We start from the raw sequence: 20,403 nt of genomic DNA on the forward strand, positions 1-20,403 counted from the left end.
GGGCCGGGTTGGGGATAGGGGTTGGGTGCGCGAATGGGGCAGGGTGGGGGGGGGAGGCGGGGAGGAGGCCGGGTTGGGGTCGCGTCGCCGACAGGGGGGTGGAAGGGGTGCCCCTCCAGCCGCAGGGGCCGCCTGCGCTTCCTCCCCGCGGCCGAGGGGTAAACAAACGCGGTGACGTCAGGGGCGCCGCTGGCCCGAGGCTGAACCCGGCGCTGTAAATGAGATGCAAGGTGCCAGCAGGCTCCAGGCCGCGAGGCCTGCGCGCCACACACGCTCCTCCGCGCCGGCCTGAGCCTACCCCAGCTGCACACACGGACAGGATGCTGCAAACGCCACCAGACATTGCAACACGCAGCCAGTCTGCTGGCCGCAGCGTGAACCCTCCGCCGCCCCCCTGGCAGGCACCGGCCCAGCTGGAGCGCAGCCTCCCTCCTCCCGAGCATCCCGGGGGCGGGGGCGGGGGGGGCGGGCTGTCAGCTTCCACCCAGCTGGGGTCAGCCTCTCCGCTGGGGACCCCATCCCCTGCCTCCCCAGGGGGCCTCCCAAACCGAGGGCTGGGCCTCTGGGGTCAGCTTTGGGCTCTCTGCCCAACAGACTGGGGAAATGCCTGCCTTTTTGCGCGGCTTTCTGGGAAGCTCATCCCTCTTCATGGAAGCAGAAGTGCTGGGGTGCAGAGGCCCTTCCTCCAGGTGTCGGCAGATGCCAGCCGGTGGGATGGCTGCCCCGCAGCCACTCCCCACCTCCCCCGAGCAGGGGACCCCGGTTTATTCCGGGGAGCTCCCAGAACAGCCCTGGATGGCATGCCTTTGGGAATGGAAGGCAGCCTGGCTGAGGCCCGCAGGCGGCACTGTGCTCTGGAGTGGATTTGCTGTGTGACTTTTGGATGAGTCACTTGGCATCTCTGGGCTTCACCATCTCCCTCTGGGGAAATGGGGAGAATCGAAACTGGCCTCCCTGTGCTGGGGTGGGAAGGTCAAAAGTGCAAGAAACCCTCACCAGGCTGCAGGGGCTGGCTAGCAGCCTCAGACGCAGGGGCCCGACGCAGAACTTGGAGACTCCCAGAGACACTGAGGCAGGGCCTCTCCTCACCCACCTACCAAACTTGCCTTCTGGGTTTACTGTGAGTGGTGGGAGCTGTGGGGATATATGAGTAAACAGTCCCCTGGGCCCAAGGAGCCCCCACACTGGCTCCCCTACTTGGACTCCACAAATTCAAGTCCTTGTGGGGGTTGGGGGAAACTAGAAATGACCACAGATGTTTCAAAAGGACCCCAGGAACGTAGCAAAGCACAGCTTAACACCAGCTTCCCTGTCACCGAAGTTAATATTTAAATCTCTCTCCCTCCCATCACCCTGTTTTATGGTCTTGACAGCATCTTGTAATTGTCCGGAATTTTAACAGTTCTTTGCTCCCCCAACACACACATTCTAGAATGTAGGCTCTCAGGATGAATTCCCAGCACCTGGTATGGTCATGTGAATGAATGAATGAAATCATGGCTACCACGAGGAGCGGTCCCATCATTTGTGGGGCCCTGTGCAAAATATCAATGCAAGGCCCCTAGTTTAAAAATTATGGAGGATTTTAAGATAGCAACAGCGAGACATTCAGAAATGCAGGACCCTCCTGAGCGTGGGGCCCTGAGTGTCCCCGCAGGTGCCACACCCAGGAAGCCGGCCAGGGCCATTCCACAGAGGGTGCTCGATAGCAATACCCAGGGGTACCCAATGCCGTCACCCCTCAGCCTCAGTTCCCAAATCCCAAATCTCCAAAGTCCTTTTTTTTGGTTCTTCTTTTTTTTCTCTCTTAATTTCACCCACACATTTAAGCAAGTCCTCAAGGGGCTTTGGACCTGAGCTATTGGCCCATCTTACAGATGGGGCACTGAGGTCCTGGAAATGTCAAGGGCCTGGCCAGGAGTGGCTAAGCTGGGAAACCAACCCTGGCAAGACTTGTAGGAGCTGCTGGTAGAGATGAGAATATAGCTGTCGCTTTGGGAAGGAAAAGGCAGATTTTTTTCACTGGGGTATCTCTTTCAGCATCCCCTTCCTATCTCAACCAGACATTCGGAGCTCCCTGAGCTTGTGTGCCCAATAACACACAGCTGGTGTGTCCCAGGAAGACCTCGGGCTAATTAAGCATGATTTATGGCCCGGTCTCCTGAGGACAAGCTTTAAATTACTTGCAAGCTGTGCCAAGGTAACTATCTATCCTACAGGCTGTTAATTAGGAATTGGTTTAATCTCTGCTGGATGAAGGTCAAACGCCATGGAGTTGACCCTGCTGGCTGGCTGGCGTCATGCTATCAGGCTGGGGATCTGGGCCAGGAGGGCTGGGGGATTCAGGGAAGCAGCGGACACTGCAGCGGGAATCGGTCTGGCCGACACATCCTGCACAGGCGTGGATGCTGGGAGCAAACCCACATGGGCCTTGCGTGGCCCAGGAAGCTGGGCCAGGAGGGGCTTCCCCTCAGCACCAGCCCAGCACAAAGTGGAGAATTCTTCCAGAAAACCAGGCTCCCCTCACCTTCCAGGAACCCAGTCTGGTCCTGCACCGTGTAGAAACCCTTCTGTGGCTCCCCAGTGCTCTCCCCATCAAGTCCCAACCACGCTCTGTGGCCACTAAGTGCCGTGAGGGGTTGCCCTGCCCGCCTACCACCACCCTCCTCACACTTCCCTTCCAGCCAGGCCACGCTCTTCCCTTTTGCCTGGGGTATTTTCTTTCTGTGGTCTCCACCTCATCCTCCTCAGTGCCTCCCCTGAGACCCCTGGCCTGGCCACCGCCAGCCTTCCTTCCCCAGAAGCCAGACCACCTGGCTTCCAATCCCATGACTATGGGTGCTGTGTGACGTGAAGTGAGTACTTAGCCTCTCTGAGCCTGAGTTTTCTCATTTTAAAAATGGGGACAGGAATAGTTCCTACCTCATAGGGTTACTCTGAGGAGCAAACCAGATTGTCCCTGTAAGTCACTTCATGTGTAGGAAGAACTGTGCGGACAGCAAAGTCAGACATTGGTTGGAAAGCCCAGGCCACTGGTCCATTTCCCCAGCTAGACTGAGGCTGGGACCCAGACCTGTGTTTTTTCCTTGTGATGCCCACCGGGTCCCTGTGACCTGGGAGAGCCCCCTACATATGTCCTGCCCTCCTGTCAAATCTAATCCCAGTAGGGAGCCTTCCGGGTTGACCCAGAGTGTTCTCTCCCGTGGAGCAGTTGCCCACCCAGCGCAGGGTCAATAAAAGTCCCCTGTTTCTGTTTTTGCTCTCCAAGGGCAAACCTTAGGCCACAGCCTGCCCTAGTCACAATGCCGGCCACTCTGTGGCGGGAACTGTGACATCTTCCATCCCTGGTGACTCTGGGGGGGCACTTGGAACAGAGCTTTGTATTCAGCAGGTGCTCTGGGCAGGGGCAACCGGCATTTTCTGAGCCCCTGCCCAGCATATTGGACCATCTCCTGGAATCCTACCAAAGGCCCCGGGAGGGAGGTTGGGATTAGCACTGTCACTTTGCGGATGAGAAAGCTTCCCGGGGACACCTGGTCCTAATCCCCAGAAGTTGTGAATGTGTTACTTGACGTGGGAAAGGAGGATTAGGGTTGCAGAGGGAATTAAATTTGCTAATCAACTCACTTTAAAATAGAAAGATTACCCCAGATTATCCAGGCGGGCCCAGTATAATCACAAGGGGCCTGAAACCTGGACAAGGGGGACAGAAGAGGGGAATAAAGGGAAGATGTGAGCATGGAAGCTGCTGGCTTTGAAGATGGAGGAAGGGGCCATGAGCCAAGGGACACAGGTGCCTCTGGAACCTGAAAGGGCAAGGATATGGATTCTCCCCTAGAGCCTCCAGAAGGAAGGCAACCGTGACCCCTTGACTTTAGCCCAGTGAGACCCGTGTCGGACTTCCGACCTCCAGAGCTGGAAGAGCATAAATGTGTGCTGTCTCAAGTCACTGAGGGTGCAGCAGTGTTAGAGCACCCACAGGAAGCTCCTACGGAGAGGTGGAGGGGCTTGGCCAAGGCCACCGGCCAGAGAGGCTGGGACTGAAACTCCATCTGTCTGCCCCAGTCTGTGGGCTCCCAGCCGCACAGCAGCCCCTCCCCAGCTCACCTGTCAGCATTACTTAAAACGAACCTGTCACAGGGGCACCTGGGTAGCTAGCTCAGTCGTTTAAATGTCCGGTTCAGGTCTTGATCTCAGGGTCATGAGATTGTGGGATCGAGCCCCACACCGGGCTCCGTGCTAAGCAGGGAGTCTGTTTGTCTCCCTCCCCTTCTGTACCCCCCTCCCGGCCTCCTGTCATGTGGGCTCTCTCTCTCTCTCTCGAATAAATAAATAAATTTTTAAAAATAAAATAAAATAAACCAGTCAAAAAGAAATGCTTTTATAGAGAGAGCACGGGACGGGTGGGAGTGAATAGTCAAACAGGATTGATAGCCTTACCACCGTGACCAGCACGTCCTGAGCACTCATTTTGTGCTCAGGACTCTCTATACATTATCTCCCTGAGTCCTCATTTTACAGATGAGAAAACTGAGGTTCAGACAGGTCTAGAAGCTTGCCCAGGGTCCCTCAGCAACGTACGTGGAAGAGCCAACGTATGACCTTTGGTTCATTGGTTTCCGAGCTTAAAATCTGAGCAACTATTCTATACTGGCCTCTTGAGCAAGAAAAACAAATGAATGTGGGTGTGCATGCGCATGCGGGCAAACACATGCACACCCCCCCTCCCAACACAAAGGCTCAAGAGATGGCCCCCCAAACAGGACAATGGGTCTGCCAGCCAAGGGGTAGGGGGCCCTCGAGGGCACTTGGGGTCCCAGCCTACTCTCTTCCTAGCAGGCCTGGAGGACCCCACCCGCTCTGCTCTGTGTTCACAGGGAAGTGGCCTGGAGAGGTAAGGCAGGACCCCCTCTGTGCCAAGGGAGAAGTGAGGACACGGGGTGTGGGAGCCAAGGGTGGCCTGATGTCATATGGGCGTGCCTGGCAGGACTGCCAGCCTGCCTGCAGGAAGGTCGTGCTGCCCTTTGTGGTCACCCCGGCCCCAGCTCCCCAGGCTGACCTGCCTTCGAGGGTCGGAGCCGGCTTTGCTGGCTGGCTGGGCTCTCAAAGGACCCTGGTCCTGGGAGTTCGAGTCTCTAGGACCCCAGAGACTCTTCTTCCCGCCCTGGAAGGGCCCAGTATGGGCTCCCTTCGGCTCACCTGCCCATAGCCAGAAAGGAGGGAGAACTGGCTCCTCACACCCAGGAAAATACCACTATGAACAGTGACCCAGTAAAGGGGCTTCCTTTCCTTTCCTCTCATAGTGTCCTTAAAGCTGCTAGAGAAGGTCACAAAGAGTCTGTTGACAACTTGCTAGGCCACCTTGACTGGCTGCTCATTTTGCCTCTTTGGGAACTACAAACTCCCTGAGGGCAAGGAGGTTTCCGCTCAACCCTGAAAGAAGCATTTTGTCCTTTTAGCCCCTAAGTGTCTGTAAATGACCTGATAAGGCCTGCAGGACCAGACTTGGGAGGACTGGCTAACAGGTGGGCCTGGATCTCCTGGAAGTTTCCACTTGAGAAGGACTGGATTGGTCCTTCCACAAGGAGTCCTGGACATCTGCTCCCAAGGCCCTTGCTCCTGGTAACAGCACTCCCACTGCCCCAACAGGAGCTCACTTCCCCACTCTCAAACACTGTGACTTGGCTAGGGCTGGTCCACCCCTGACTCAGAGACAGGCCTGTGACCCATCACTAGTGACTGCTTCAGGCTCAACCCTCACAGCCAGGGAGACTCAAGTCCCCTCCTGGAATTGCTGGAGCAGAAGATACGGGTCTAGCCCCTGCAATGGGAGCTGAGGGGGGCAGTATTTAAGGCAGCAAGGGGCAGACGTGAGCAGCCCCGTGGCAGAGGACCAAAGAGGCCAAAGAGAGACCAAATCCTGACACCACTGGACCCAGGTTTGGGCCCCTAAAGCAATGCCCGGAAGTAGACCGACCCATAGACATTTTGGTCACAAGAGCCAACAAACCAACCCGAAGGATACCTCCAGCCCCGCCATCAGGAAAGCTGTAGTTATGGTGGTTTGATTCATTTAGACACCCTGGCTGCCAAAGGCACCCGGCACAGAGTCTGCTAGGGGCTGTCCACAGACCTGTTCCGTTCCACAGAATGATTAATGAAGAGACACCAAAACTCCCTGGTTCAAGAGGACACCCTGGATTTAAATCCTGCTTGGTCGCTTGCTAGCTGTGTGATCTCAGGTTACTGACCCCTCGAGTCCTGACCAGTAGAGAGAGGCTGCCGCTCACTGTGGGGAGCTAATGACTTTATTACATCTGCAGTGCTCAGAATGGCCCCTGGGCGCTGCAGGTCCTCAGTAAACACAGGCTCTCACTAGTAGGATGGGTGGGTCATGCCGTTGCCCAGGCAACCCACATTTATTAAGCGCCTGCCTTGTGCCTGAGAGTGTGCCAGGGGTGCTGAGGGCACCTGGTGAGAAAGAAGACCTGCCCCCTGCTCCCAGAGGGCCTTACAGTCTTTCGGAGAAGACACCTGGCCACCGGCAGCTGCAGAGCGTGCTGAGTTGCCCTGGTAACCGGCACCTTTGGCCTCACCACCGCCCACCCCTGACCAATTGAGTTACTTGGATGCAGAGATGAAGATGACTAATATACCCATGGAGGGGAAGCGGGGTGGTTTGCAGGGGAGTGGGCAGCCGGGAGCAGAGCAGAGGCCCAGCCCTTGGCACCCTCTATTCTTCAGCCACAGAAGGGCCTGCACTGGACCAGCCCCTGCTCATGAGAAAAGGGATGGTCGTTACCAGCTATCTCAACAGGACTGGAGGCCTCAAGTAGGAGGGAAAACACCAGGCTTTGAGCCCTCTCTGTGGGAAGAGAGATTCCCTCCCACTATCTCTGGAAAGGGTCAAGAGCTAAAATCGCTGAGGGTTTCTGTGGCGTGGGTGGAATCCCCACCCTCCTGGGGAATCTCAGAACCAGAACAGATCCGACCAGCAAGTTCTTTGCCTTTTGCCCCCCTGGGCCCAGCTGAGGACCTGGTTCCATAAGCAAAAAGTAGACAGCCACGGTTGGGGAGTGTCCACTGTATCCCCCCCCACTGCCCCCAGGCCCTGACTCCCCATTCCCATTTTGTGCAAATGATGGACTAGGAGGCTTACACCTGTTACTTCACTGAATCATCACACCCTCATTTTTCAGATGAGGGAACTGAAGCCCAGAAACATAAAGTCCCTTGTCTGAGGTCACACAGCAGTTTGCTGAGAGGCCCCCTAGGTATTTATGGGATTAAATTTATGCATGAGTGCTGTGGCCAGTAGGCTGGCCTCTGCCTCTCAAAACGCCCTAGCAGCTGTGACATGGCTGGGACACAGCCCGTGGATCAGTCCCGGGCTCTGGGGCTGGGGTGACCAAATCACATGCCTTCAGGGCTGGATGCTGAATTTGGGAGGCCGTCTCAATCCTGGTTGAGAAATTAGGGTTTCTAGCTCACGGATGCCCTAGTGGTGGTGGAGGGGCCCTGGCTGAGGGCTGAGCAGGGCCCGGGGTTCCAGGCGCCTGGGGTGGGAGTGGTGGGGGTCTCTCTCCTGTAGGGCAAAGGAACCGGCTCAGATGAGGACCTGTCGGTGCATAAGCTTCCTCACCTTGCAGTAAAGAGCCAGAGACTGAGGGGACGCCTGGGTAGCTCAGTTGGTTAAGCATCTGTCTTCGGCTCAAGTCATGATCCCAGGGTCCTAGGATTGAGTCCCGCATTGGGCTCCTTGCTCAGCAGACAGCCAGCTTCTCCCTCTGCCTGCCGCTCCCCCTGTTTGTGCTCTCTCTCTGACAAATAAATAAACAAAATCTTAAAAAAAAAGAGCCAAAGATCGAGGACCTATTGAGATGACATGCGACACACCCAAGTGAGGATCAACTGGGGAGAGGGGGGTGTCCTGAGCATTTCCTGGAACAGCTACGTTTTTTCTTTAAAGTAATGGCATTCTTTCAAAATGCACACAAGAATTTTATGGGAATTCAAAAGTATTAAACAGAAGTGAAGCTGATCTAGTTAAATGGAGGTTGGGGGCCCCTCCGAGCCCTATTTTCTCCACCTCCCATGTGGTTCCACCTTCTTGGAACCCCTCGGATGCTCTAGAACCCAGTCTGAAAACTGGGTCCTAGAACCTCAAATGGTATTGGGGTCTGCCTTGGGGGCTGCTGGGGCCCAGATGGGCCAAAGGCCTGTAGAATGAGGCATACAGATAGGAGACCATGACCCGTAAACAACTCCCCAGGAGTATGTTTCAGATGTGGACAAAGTGATCATATCATTCACGATCAGAATGCTTTATCTAGCCGCTTCCCTGAAAGGCCACTGAAAAGGGAATTCAACATTGCGTTCCCCAAAGCAGGGGATGGTCAATCGAGTCAGAAAGGCTTGGGCCGGGTGGCCCGTTTCGGGTGACTCTTGTTGGCATTAAGCACCACCAGGCCACAAAGCCGTGTTGTCCACCTGGGCTTGGCTCTGGCTTCTGGGTCACAGGACCCCAGAGGGGCCCCTGCCTCTGCTATATGAGCTCTAGTCCTCCCCAGGAATCCAAGCCTGAGGGACTTAGATGGATTGTGATTAGATCTAGCACCAAACTTCCTAACCCGTGGCTGGGATAGGCATCAGGGGCATCCAAGGACCCCATAGAAGTTTAAAAAATGTGTATCATGTATTCTTAGGACGGGGTTTATACTTTCTTCAGGTCCTCAAAGCGTTCTACAAACAGCAAAAGATTAAGACTTACTACAACTCCCTCAGTTGCCACTTCCTTCAAGAAGTCTTCTAAGATTTCCCCTAATACAGTGATTGCTCCCTTCTCTGTACTATCAAAGCTCTGGGTCACATGGGAGGATCCAGCTGGGTAGCCTCAGGATTAACTGGAAGTTGCTAGCATTCACTCTTCCTGCAAATCTAGCTCCTTGCATATTTGAGGTGTTACCCTGGTTATCCAAATGAAGTACAACTGTGTTGTTTTCCTGCTTATCAGTTGGTTGTTGAAAGCAAACCCTGATAACCACTGACTACCTTAACCCTTTGGCAAGCATCCCATTCATTGTATGCAAATACTGTTACTCGGTGCTTAACAAACTACTTTTGTAAAGGGGACATGAACTCACTCCATCCCCAGCCCATCCTGTTGACTCTGGTACAGCTTATCAATCCTCTGTTCAGAACCCTCTGTGTACTGGTCCCTATTATTGAACACGTTGTCTCTCCACCCCTCTGTAACCCTGACTGGGGCAGGCGGGGCCAGGCTGAGATGATCGGTCCTCACGGCAAAGGGCCTCGTTTCTAAGCTAGGAATAATTCAAAGCCTGCCTTTGGCCAAGCATCCGGGGCTACTCACTTAACCCGAATCTGACAAATGGGTGGCTGATCACACCTGACTCCGGGCACGGGCAAGACAGTGGTTGTGAAAAAGCACTGAACTGTCATGGAGACTATCACAGTCATGTGGGGGGACAGTACCTGTCACCTTAGTACAACAGTCACCCAGCTGCAGATGGCAGTCACCGGGACCACCAGGAGCCCAAGGAGGCCCTCAGCATCCAGTTAGGGTGTCGCAGGGTCTGAGTTATGACTCAAGGTCGGTGTGAAGGATGTGAACGGGGGCCTGCCCTGCACCCTCCCGTCCTCTCTCCAACACCCTGAAAAACCCCAGGTTTTGGAAGGAATGAGAGAACCTCTGAAGGCCATTGGGGAAGTCATGTGGAGAAGGGCTGTCCTCTTTTGGGCCTTGGTTGATGGATGCTGGTATCTTCTCCTCTGGCCCCTGCCTGGGTCACTGTCCTCACTGAGGTTACCCTGCTAACAAGGATGCATGGACCCTAAAGGGTGGAAGGGACCCAGGTGGTCACCCAGAACCTAACCTCCCTGTTGCAGGAATCCACGGCATACTCACTTAAAGAGCAGCCCGCTGGGTTGCAGAAGGCTCCAGAGGGCAGGCAGGCATTCCTGGGGCGGGAGCCCAGTCCCCATCCCCGAGCTCTCCCCACTGCCTGGTGTGGCCCGCCATCCCACCTGGACCAGGTCGCTGAAGTCGTCAACTAAACACCCATGGATTTGCCATCCAACCTAAGCCATGGCTTCTAGTCCTTGTCATCCTGAGCCCGCTTCCTGGACACCCTCCAGAGGCTCAAGGACTCTCTCAAAGTGTTGACCAATACTGACCACAGTGCTCCAGAAGTCCTTCGACCAAGTGGAACAGAAAAGTGTCTCCTTCACTCTGGGGACCAATACATTTGCTTTTATTTTATTTTTGGGGGGTGGGGGTGGGGGTAGTTAATCTTTATTACCATTAAAGTCATCTTGCTGGAGTTGGTTCATCTTTCCAAAGCATCAGGGGCTGGCAACCTAGAAACAGTTGTCACAGACCGTTAAGTGCCACTGGGAGGGAACCTCGTTTATGTGCTTGCCTGCGGGAGCTCCAAGGCCTAGCTCGCTGAATCGATGGACCCATCTGACTGAGTCACAATTACCCAGAGCCAGGTCCCCCTCAAGCTGCTTAGCATTCCTTGCTGGAGGCATCGGCAAGAACAGATCAGGACCTGGCGGACTTCTCTGCTCAAAACCCTCCAGCTGCCCCCAGCTTCACTCAGCTTCAAAGCCAAAGCCAGTTCATGAGGTTGATTCCCACCTGCCCCGCCCTGCTCCCCACCCCCTGCCCTGCACCACCCCCACCCCTGGCCTGCCTGGAATGCTGCTACTCCCGCCTTTCCCACTAGGTTCTCTTGGTCTGCTTTGCCTCCTTGGGTTTCCCAGTAGCACTTAATACGACCTAATGTGCTCTCCATTTTATGTCTCTTGTTTATTATCTGTCTGTCCTCCTCCCTAAACTGTCCGCTGTTTACATGGCTAGGGATTTTTGTCTGCTCATTACTGTATCCCCAGTGCCGTTTGTTGAGTGAATGAACGAGTGAATGGATGAATGAATGAATGAGTTCCCACCCACCACTCATAGGCGAACCTGTTCTGGTATTTGGCGCTCTCTTTTTGCGAATCCAGAGTACTCGGATTTTTGGAGCTCAAATCCCTCCCGCACTGGTCCTGCCGTGGACACGTGTCCATCTGAGAATGCTAGTGTCTAAACAGATTCCACTCCTTTTCACTGGGCTTTAATATTTCCTGACCTTCATGGTTCATCTGAATAATAGGTTTCAAATGTTTCCTTTCAAATATGTTATATACTTGATGTATTTTTAGATTGTGTCTTTTGAAGGCAACAACCAGGCAAGCCTCTTCTAATATTCTAGGTGTGGTCGTGCTTTTGCACAAGGATAAAGGAGAATATGTTGGGTCTGGAATCGTTCCTGTGCCAATGCCCAGAACCCTGTGGGATTCTGATGGTGGTGGCAGGTTGGGACGAGGTCCTTCCAGGACAAGTTGCGGTGACTGGGACAACCAGAGAGCTTTCCCAGGTAGAAAAAGATGGCCAAGGGCTACCTTCTCCTAAATCTGGCTGAGATTTCTCAGTGAGGACCTTGACAAATAACAAGCTGGAAATGGAGCAGGGAAAGTAACCATAAGGATAGAGACATCAGAGGGCTCTGGGCAGGGATCAGAGCCAGAGGCTCTGAGAAGCTTGAAGCTCAGGAGAGCCTGGAGTGTAAGCGAAGATTCGCGGATGGGCTGTAGACCAAACATGAACTTGTCAACTCAGCTCAGTATCACCAGATCTAGTGAGCATGCTCTAAAGCCCTAAAAGACAATTGGGTGACTTTAGGATAAAAGCTGGAAGTTCTCCTTGATACGCTAGTTGGGGAATTTGGGCCCCTTGATCTCCTGAAAGCTATGGGTTGACAATATTAATATCTTCTATAAGAGTTGAAATAAACCCATGGCTGACAGCTCGCTGGAGGCTGCTGAGATAGTTGAGCAGTGGGAGTGAGCCTCCTACCCACTGCAGGCATGTTTCCCAACACCAAGCTGCTGCTTTTTCGGTCAATGGGATCTGAGGACTAGCAAGAAAGGCTGAGATCAGCAGGGAAGAGGACAAATGTGTTCTGAAGAGGTCTCTTCCTCCCAGCTCGGGAAGCTTGGCAATGTGTTGCTTTCCTTGGATGGCTGACCCATGATATGACACCTCTAAGTCATGCCAGGATCTTAGGGGTCCTCTCTCATTTTATAGGTGTGCTTCTCAGCGGCTGCCCAGAGAAGGTAGTTACTTTCCTAGGGTTGTAGCAGAGCTGGGTCTAGAACCCAGTCTCTGCCTCCCAGCCCAGGGACGCCAGGCCACAGCTGGGATAGCTCCACAGTTCTGCGCCTGGCCCCCCACGGGAAGTGGGTGGGGCAGTGGGAGGGAGGTGTTTGCCCATTCATAACACGGCCCAAAGTGCAAGGCCCATTGTTTGAAACCCAAGGACCTGATGCTCCAAGCTGAAAGACTTTCCCTAGATGCCACAGGTAGGACAGGTGGTCTACCTTCTTGCTCCAAGCCGCATCAAACAGGAGCCTGGTCCTTTTCCCAGGAACTTCCAGCCAAGTCTGCATTCGGGGTGAGGGCGGGGGAAATGGGCCGTTGCTGTCTCCCATAGCACCCCCTTTTTTGTGACCTTCACACATCATTGTTTAATAAGCTGTTTCGTCCTGGTAGCTCTGGGTCCCACAAGAATCCCAGTCTGGACCCCTCTCCTCTCTTCCTCCTTTTTCCTGTTCTCATCTGTACTGGCCTGACTCAGGGTCCGAGATACCAACTTCCTGCTTACCTCCCCAGCTCCCTATCACACAGTACAATACTGTCCTTCTTTGCCTTCTGCCTCCCTTCCCCAATTCCAGTGGGGTACATAGTCTTTGATCAGGTGGTTTCTTGCACCTGGAGTGATCTTTTCACATCCCTTCTACTTGGAACTCTTGACTCAAATGCCACCTCCTTCATGAAGCCTTCTGTGAGCCTTTGTTATGGATTAACAGCTCTACTGGGCTCCCACTACGTAGTGTCCCCCTCCCCCACACCAATGAGCACTTCAAGCCCATTTAGAACCTCTGAATGTGACCTCATTTGGAAATAGGGTTTTGGAGTTGTAATTAGTTAAGCCTCATTACTGGTTGAGGCTTCATTACCCATTGACTGGTATCCTTATAAGGAGAGGACAGGACATAGAGTTGGACAGAGACAGAGGTTAAGGCCCCATGAGGAGGCAGAGACTGGAGAGGTTCCACCACAAGCCAAGGAACACCAGGAGCCACAGAGCTGGAAGAAGCAAGGAAGGAGTCTCCCATCGAGTCCTTATAGGGAGCAGGGCCCTGAGAACACCTGGATTTCAGACTTCTGGCTTCTGTAACTCAGAGAGAGCAAATTCCTGTTCTAAGTCATCAAGTTAGTGGTAATTTGTTACACGGCCAGAAGAAACAAATACATACTGTAATTTGTTGACTCTGAGCACCCAGCCATGTCTCTGGGTCTTTATTCGTCTTTGTTGTACCCACTCACCCCCCCACCCCCTTCACGCCTAGAGCTGTGCCAAACACCTGACAGACACCTCAAGCAGGTTCGGTGAACCAGCCGGTCATCGTGGCATCGATGGACCTGGGCCTGCCCCAGCGTCAGGAATGGGAAGGAGGTGGGACTTGCTGAATGGATGGGGCAGGAGAATAGGATTCACAAATCTACATAAAGGGCTAGTTCCTGGCTAGCTGCTTTAGGAACAAGGCTCTCGACCCACATATCGTAAACTCAGTAACAGCCAAGCAGATGCAACTCTCAGCCAGCTCTCATACTGCCTCCCGGAAATGAAGGGGTCCCTGAGTCCCGGCTGCACCCTTCCTTCATGTTTGGACTCGGCCCTCATCTGTTGCCCCTGCTTCCACGGGCCTGCAATTGCAGCCCAGGACTTTAGTTTAGCCACTTGCCTCATACTGGAGCAAAAGCTGTAAAAGCCACTTCGAATACCATAGTCCACTTCTCCTCCTCCCAGGGGCCCCTGCTAAAACCCGGTCAAAGTCAAAGGCTTTGGAGGCTGTGCTAGCTGACTAGCTAGCCAGGAGCCTTGAGGGGAAGAGGGATGGGCCCAAGCTCTGTGAAAGCTTTTGTGGGAGGAATTCCAGGGGAGCACAGAAAATTAAAAAAAAAAAAAAAAGAGTGTAGTGGGAATAACCCAGCAGCAACCTTCCCCTTGGAGACCCTAACCATGGCTGGCCCTGCCTCGGTTAACCTCCGTATGTTGTGGGTAAGGACAGATGTCTCCAGGTGAGGCACTTTCCAACTCCCGGAGCCTTTGTGTCCCTTTAAGAAAAACCCTCCTTTGGGTCACCTTTGCAGCCTAAGGCACACTCCCACCCACAAATATTGCCCAAGGTCATTATGGGAAACTGGGTTGTCACTCTTTCCCAAAGGTAAGCGGACGGACTTCTCTTCTGGATACGCCATCTGTTGGCAGAGGCTCTGGTCTTCCTTCCTTCTTTCCCTTTTGGGGGCCTTCACCCTCCAGATCCAATCCCACCCAAATCCAGGTTGGAAGGGCTCTCAGATGCGGCCTCCAACTCCCCACTCCACAACGAAGGGCCCTCTGTCCCCAAGCCCAATGGGCCCCCAAACACTCCTGGCTTGGGATTGTCCCAGGGCCCCAGACGGACTCAGGCAGATTCCAAATTCCCCACCATGGCAGCAAGTGGAGGGCTCATAAAAGTAGCTTTAGTAATTGGTCAGACAGTTACGAGTTATAGGGAGCACTCTGGTTCATCCTGAGGGCTGATGACTAAACCCAGCATGAATGGCACTGGAAGTTTCACAGGCCCCCATGGATCCCATTTCTGGTGACCCGATATCAATTTAAGACATATTTCTCATTGGTCCTGAGTTTATTCCCTGGAAGAGAATGTCCATTCCAAGTCAGGTGGGACACAGCTCCCAGTGCATGAAATTGCAGGGTGCCACTCGGCACTATTTCACTAACCGCCACCCCCCACCCCGCCCCCCAGCCCTCGCCGCCGCCAATGCCATATACTTCTTTAATTTAGGATTGTTTATAGTCAGTCAAGTTTTTCCAGATTGACTAAAAGAGTTCTTCGTAAACCTACTGCAGCCAGTTACAAAAGCAGTAAAAGAGACCAGGACTTGGGCCAGCTGGAAGAGTCGGAAGAAAGTTTCTGCGGGATGCAGACAGCTAAGGAATGACAATCACACGCGACTGTCCCAAACCTCACATACCCCTACAAGGACACCTCCTGATCCCCCTCCACAAAGGGTTTTGGGAACCCTCCAATGGGGCATCACTCCAAGGAAATGAAACTGCTGAGAACAACTCTTACTTCTCCTTTTTCAGTGTGTCCAAGGGTTAAAAACACTTCCGAACTACCCTTCCAACTGCAAGGTCAAGCAGCTGTCCAAACCACCCAAGGAGAAGCAGGACCCAGGGACAAGCAGACTCCAGCTAGCAAGGCCACCAGGGTCCTCCCCTCCCCCACACTGGCCCGGCAGGGGAAGAGTTAATCTGCCATCGGCTTTGGTTGATAGTTCAGGCTCCAAAGTTCAGTCCCAGTCTGAGCCACCCCGGAGGAATTGTAAATCTCAGGGCAGTATTTAACAAAACAAAAGCAACCTGGAATTACAGGCAGGTTTGCTATCCTACAGTACGTATTTACTTAATCCCCTAGGTATGTGGCTCCATGTCAGATCAGCTGGCTTTGCTGGCCCTTTCACCCCCCCACCCCCCAACAAGTTTCAAACTAATTCCCTGTTTTTGCTCTTCCTCCTCACAGGGCCAGCCTGCCAGCCTCCAATCTTTCTCTCCTTTGCTCTAGTCACCGGGTGAGTCAGCCTGGCTTGGGTCAGAGTTGGGTGACAGCCGGCTCACCCTTCCCACTCTCAGGCACCAGGTCTGGGAAAACCAGAGGAAGAGATGCTGTAACCACCAAAAAGCTATAGGCAGCCCTGGGGAAGGAGGGCCCTCCCCACAGTGCCACCTCCTCATTTAATGGGGAGGGATCCCCTCTGGGGCTGTATCTGGGGGGAGGGGGCAGGGTTGAAGGTGAGAACAAGGACTCTTTATCAGCTGCTGGTTACCCCTGTCACCCTCTTTCTAGATTTCCAAACACCTGGGCGTGGGAGAGCTTGTCCCGTGGGCTAGACATCCAAGACCGCTCCCCCCTCTCAAACCCAAACCGAGTATCCCCTCTCTTCGTGCCTCCAGAACTGCAGCCGCCCAGGTTGGGGCTGGGAAGCGGGTTGCCAAGGAAAATACGAAGCCAGCTAGCAGGCGGCTCCCAGCTCTACCCAGGAGCGCACACACCCTGCACTCACCAGGGTGGTGGCAATGGGGGAAAGGCAAAGGGGGAAAAACACAACACCTTCCTTTGGGAGGGAGGAATGTGGGAAATGGGTGGGTCCCCTCGGTTTCGGGGTGGGGGTGAACGGCCAGACAGCCACCGACCCCAAAGGACCAGACCAGCTCCGGACCTGCCAAAAAAGACAGCTTGGTGCCCGGGAAATTTACAAGGTGAAACTGACTAGCTCAGCACTCGCGGGTGGCGCCGAGAAGTAGGATGGCCGGCGACTCTCCCGGGCGCGGGTTCCGGCTGCGGCAGCAGGTGGGCGTCCCCCTTACCTTCAGCCCCCACCCCCTGGAGTCGCAGTGCCCGGTACCTTTCTGGCGCCGCGTTCTGCGAACTCGCGAGCGAGCTGGCGCCCGATGCCTCTCCCGCCTCCCGTGATGAGGACGTTCTCCCGCGACAGGTCCCGCAGCTTGGCGGGCAGCACCAGTCCGACGGCTGCTTTGGCCACCAGATAGATCATCTGCAGAGGGAACACCACCAACGCGCCCAGCCGTTTCCACACCATCCTCCGCGCCGCGGAGCCGGGCAGGGGGGCGAAACTCCCCGGACCGAGCAAAACAGGAATTAAAAAAGAAAACACCCCAAACAATAATAAATAAACCGAATTAAGGGGGGAGGCGTCCCACCTGGCCACTCTTGAAATCACCTCTTCCCAAATGCAAAACACCGGGTGAGGAAAAAAAAAAAAGATAAATCCTCCTCGGGAGGAGAAAAAGCGTCTGAGAAGGTTGGGACAGTAAGAGGGCTGGAGGGGAAGCCGGAGGTGGAAAGTTCTAACAAGAAGTTTCTTGCCCCAGCAGCCGTTTCGGCTGGGGAATTCTCAGGTAATGTTTACAGGCTGACAGAGGAGTTTAGGCAGGGGGAAAAAAAAGGCACCAACCACACGCGCGCACCCTGCTACAGTCCCGCGGTTTCAAAGTGCAAGATTAAAAAAAAAAATGCCGTTTCCAAATTGTAGCGCCCCCCCACCCCTTCTCCAGGAAAAAAAAAAAAAGTGGTGGGGGGAGAGTGCTTGGAGCTCCCAATTTCAGCCCGCGAAAGTCTCCCGACTCATTGCTATTCTTGGGCTCAGGAAATTGCTTAAACGCGATCTGATTGCCAGCAACGTGCAGGAGAAGTGGGGGGTCCGGGTGTCAGTTTCTTTACGTGCATGGCTCGCCCTCGCGCGCGCTCGCTCTCTCCGGCTCTCGCCCTCCCTCTCCCAGCAGAGGCCGGGAGTTGCCGCTCGATCCGGCTCCCTTTCTCTCCCTTGTTAGCATTTATTGCCTTCTTTTTGTCCTTTCCAACTTGGAGAGGGCCCGGGTGCGGAGCGCGTGTGGATCGGACGCCCTCGTCAGCGCCGCCTTATTCATTCGCTCCCGGGGCAGCAGCGGCGCGGAGCGAGAGGGCTGCCCTTTCCTCCCCCCTCCCCATTTTTTTTAATACCCCATTAAGTCTGATTGACAGTTAAAGTTGTTCCGAGGCTTCACTACCGTTCCTCTGAGTGGCTGCCGCGGCCTCCCCTCCCCCTGCGCAGTGCGGGGCGCGCGCGCGGGCGCGCACACGGGCTCGCTCCGACTCGCGCTCTCCCCGGCTGGCTCCCCTCTCTGCAAGCCGGGACTTGCCCGCGGTGTCCCTGAGGGCTCGCAGCAGTAACTCGAACACGCTGGAACCGACTCCTGCGAACCGGCTCCCTCCCCGAGACAGTCCTCCTGGCCCGGGCCACGGTCTCCCCGAGCTGGGGCGCCCGCCGGCCAGGTGCCGGGTCCTGCGCGCGGGGCAGGCCCGGGGGAGCTCGCGCACGCTTTGATCCAACCAGGTCGACCCGGGGTTATTTCAGGCTATTTGGTCACCCCCTGCCTCCAGGTAGGACCAGGAAACCACTCCCGCCCTTTGCCCAGACGCCTTCTGTCTTCACTTAAGAGTGCACTTTCTTAGTCTGCCCGGGTCCTTCTTGTTGCTGGGGTGGGGGTGGGGGGCAGCTGGGAAGCAGGATTTTGCTTTGAGAGGAGGGGGTGAGCTGGGTGAAGGAAGCTCTGCCCCCAAGGTGCCAATAAAATCCCCATAAGATTAGCTGGGAGCATATTTATTGCTCATCTGGGGTAGAATTACCTTGACTGACAGCAATTTCTTTAATAACAAAAGCCTGTAAACAAGATGCCCTGGGCGGGATCCCCCTCCTTCCTGCAGGCAGCGACTTCTGTCTTTGGGTCTCCTTGGGCTGCCCTAGCCTGCATCCACCTTCTCACCTCCTGCCCTCTCCCTGGGGAGAGTGTCTCCTGTGCTTCAGGGTGGGACCCTGCTATTTAGAGATGTCTGTTGCAGGAAGTATGGGAAGTGAGTCACACAAAAGCAGCCCCAGTTAGAAGTGCTGATGGGACTTGCCTCCCACTGACCCTGACTGTCCCAGGCCAGGAGGTGAGAGGATGAGCCAGGGATCTACTCTGTAATCTGGGGCAGGAGCTCTCCAGCCAGGCTTGTTGGGGCGAGGAAGCCGGGCCTCACCCCGGGACGTTCTGATTCAGCAGGGCTGGGTGCACTGGAATCAGGTTGTTCAGTGCTCCACCTGGGAGTTCTGCTGAGGATCCCGGTGAGAGAGTAGCTTTCAGAAAAGCTGATTTGGGGAGGGGGGGAGGCGGGCAGTGGCTGGGGATGACCTTCCCGCCAAAAGCTCTCTAGTTAGGGGAAGAAGTTCTGCAGGTAAGGATCTTCCTTCCAGGTGAATTGGGAAACTCATCATCTGGAGAGCCACTGCAAGAGTGGGGTTGGAAGAGAGCTTCTACACAGAGGGCTTATATTCTGACATTTAATCCTCCCACTGACCTTGCAATCCGGTTGTAGTATCTCCATTTTCCTGGTTACCCAGCCAGAAACTACAGGAAGGAGGGATTCGAATACGGACCTGATTTCTCCCCCAACACCACCCCACTCAGGCGCGAGGGGAGGAGAGAGTGGGGATGAGACTCCCTCCCGTCTCCATGCAACCCTTTCAAAGTGTGACCCAAGGGTAGGCCTTGTCTTCATCTGACTCCCAGGCCATGGCGAAAGGCAGGACTCCGTCAGAGTGCCTGCACCCTCCCACCTTGGAGGTCTCTAAAAATGGAAAAGAAATCCCAACCCGAGAGAGACAGGCCGTTTCTACCCAGTCACGCCTGGTGTCAGCGGGCCTGCTAATGAGACGCTGGGGAAATCTGGAGCTGGAAGCCAGCACTCAGCCTGTTGTCATCTGTCATCTGTTATCCTCGGGGCCGCCTAGTGGCCTACCTGCGACATTGCGCCTCCGAGCTGCCCCAGCGGTGGCCTCCCCTGTTCCAGCTCACTCACCAGCTCTCCTTTTGCTTCCAGACTTTTCTCCTACATCAGGGCAACACTCCAAGCCTAAAAGGGCCTGTGAAGATCATAGCCCCACCTCCGCATGTGCCTGCTGCTTGACTGAGGAGAAAACCAGCACAGAGACGTTAAGCCGCTCATAAACACCATGGAATGTTCACCCGTGCCCCCTGGTCCCCAATCTACCTGCCCCATTCTGACGCCAGACTGGCTGGGGGACCACTGGGTCCTGCTTATGTTTCCCCTGCATGTGTCTTTAGGATGGAGGGCGGGCAGGAGGCAGACAGGAGGTTGAGGACCCACATTAACCTCCAGGGTATCGGGCCCTTTACACATATTCTGATTTCAGAAATGAGACTGCCTGCAGAGATGGGTGCCATCCCAGCCGTTTAATGCAGAAGGAAACAGGCATAGCATATCCAGGTGACTCACGGAAGGCCACAAGGGAGGGGCCCCTTCCCTCTCCCAGCCATCAGCTTTGGGGGGAAAGCAGGATAAAAAGGAACCAGTCAGGCAGTCCTAAAAGGGGGTGGGGATTGGCTTCTGGCTGAGCAGCAGACCCCTTTTCCTACTTGTCCTACCTTCAGGATGTGGGTTTTGTGGGCCTGCCATCTCTCTGGGCCTCAGGCTTCTTCCATTATCAGCTGCCCAGAGGGGTGCTGTCTGTCACCTCCTCTGTGCCCCCCCCAACCTGGTCCCCAGGAAGATGAGGTTGAGGGGGCACTGGGCTGGGGGGTGTCCAGAGGGTCCCTGTGGCTTGGCTTTAGTGAGAACTGCACGAGACAGGATTCCCGGGGG

The 20,403-nt window shown here is 54.8% G+C and overlaps 1 protein-coding gene across 7 annotated transcripts in view; it reads right to left on the bottom strand.

Annotated features, from left to right (window-relative positions):
• Positions 1-18,542, bottom strand: part of DHRS3 (dehydrogenase/reductase 3) — a 37,560-nt gene extending 19,018 nt beyond the window's left edge. For 2 of the 7 annotated variants that reach the window (XM_081817509.1, XM_081817505.1), the window contains exon 1: positions 16,607-17,598. In XM_081817509.1, the coding sequence (XP_081673635.1) occupies positions 16,607-16,801 (195 nt within the window). In that variant the 5' untranslated portion in view covers positions 16,802-17,598. Of the gene's footprint in view, positions 1-611; positions 774-16,606; positions 17,599-18,387 lie in introns of those variants that run through there. The other 5 variants (XM_081817507.1, XM_081817506.1, XM_081817510.1 and 2 more) reach the window with 5 other exon arrangements.
• Between the last annotated feature and the right edge of the window lie 1,861 nt (positions 18,543-20,403).

This window comes from Leptonychotes weddellii, chromosome 4, assembly GCF_054177405.1.
Source record: "Leptonychotes weddellii isolate Sample4059 chromosome 4, ASM5417740v2, whole genome shotgun sequence".
NCBI lineage: Eukaryota > Metazoa > Chordata > Mammalia > Carnivora > Phocidae > Leptonychotes > Leptonychotes weddellii.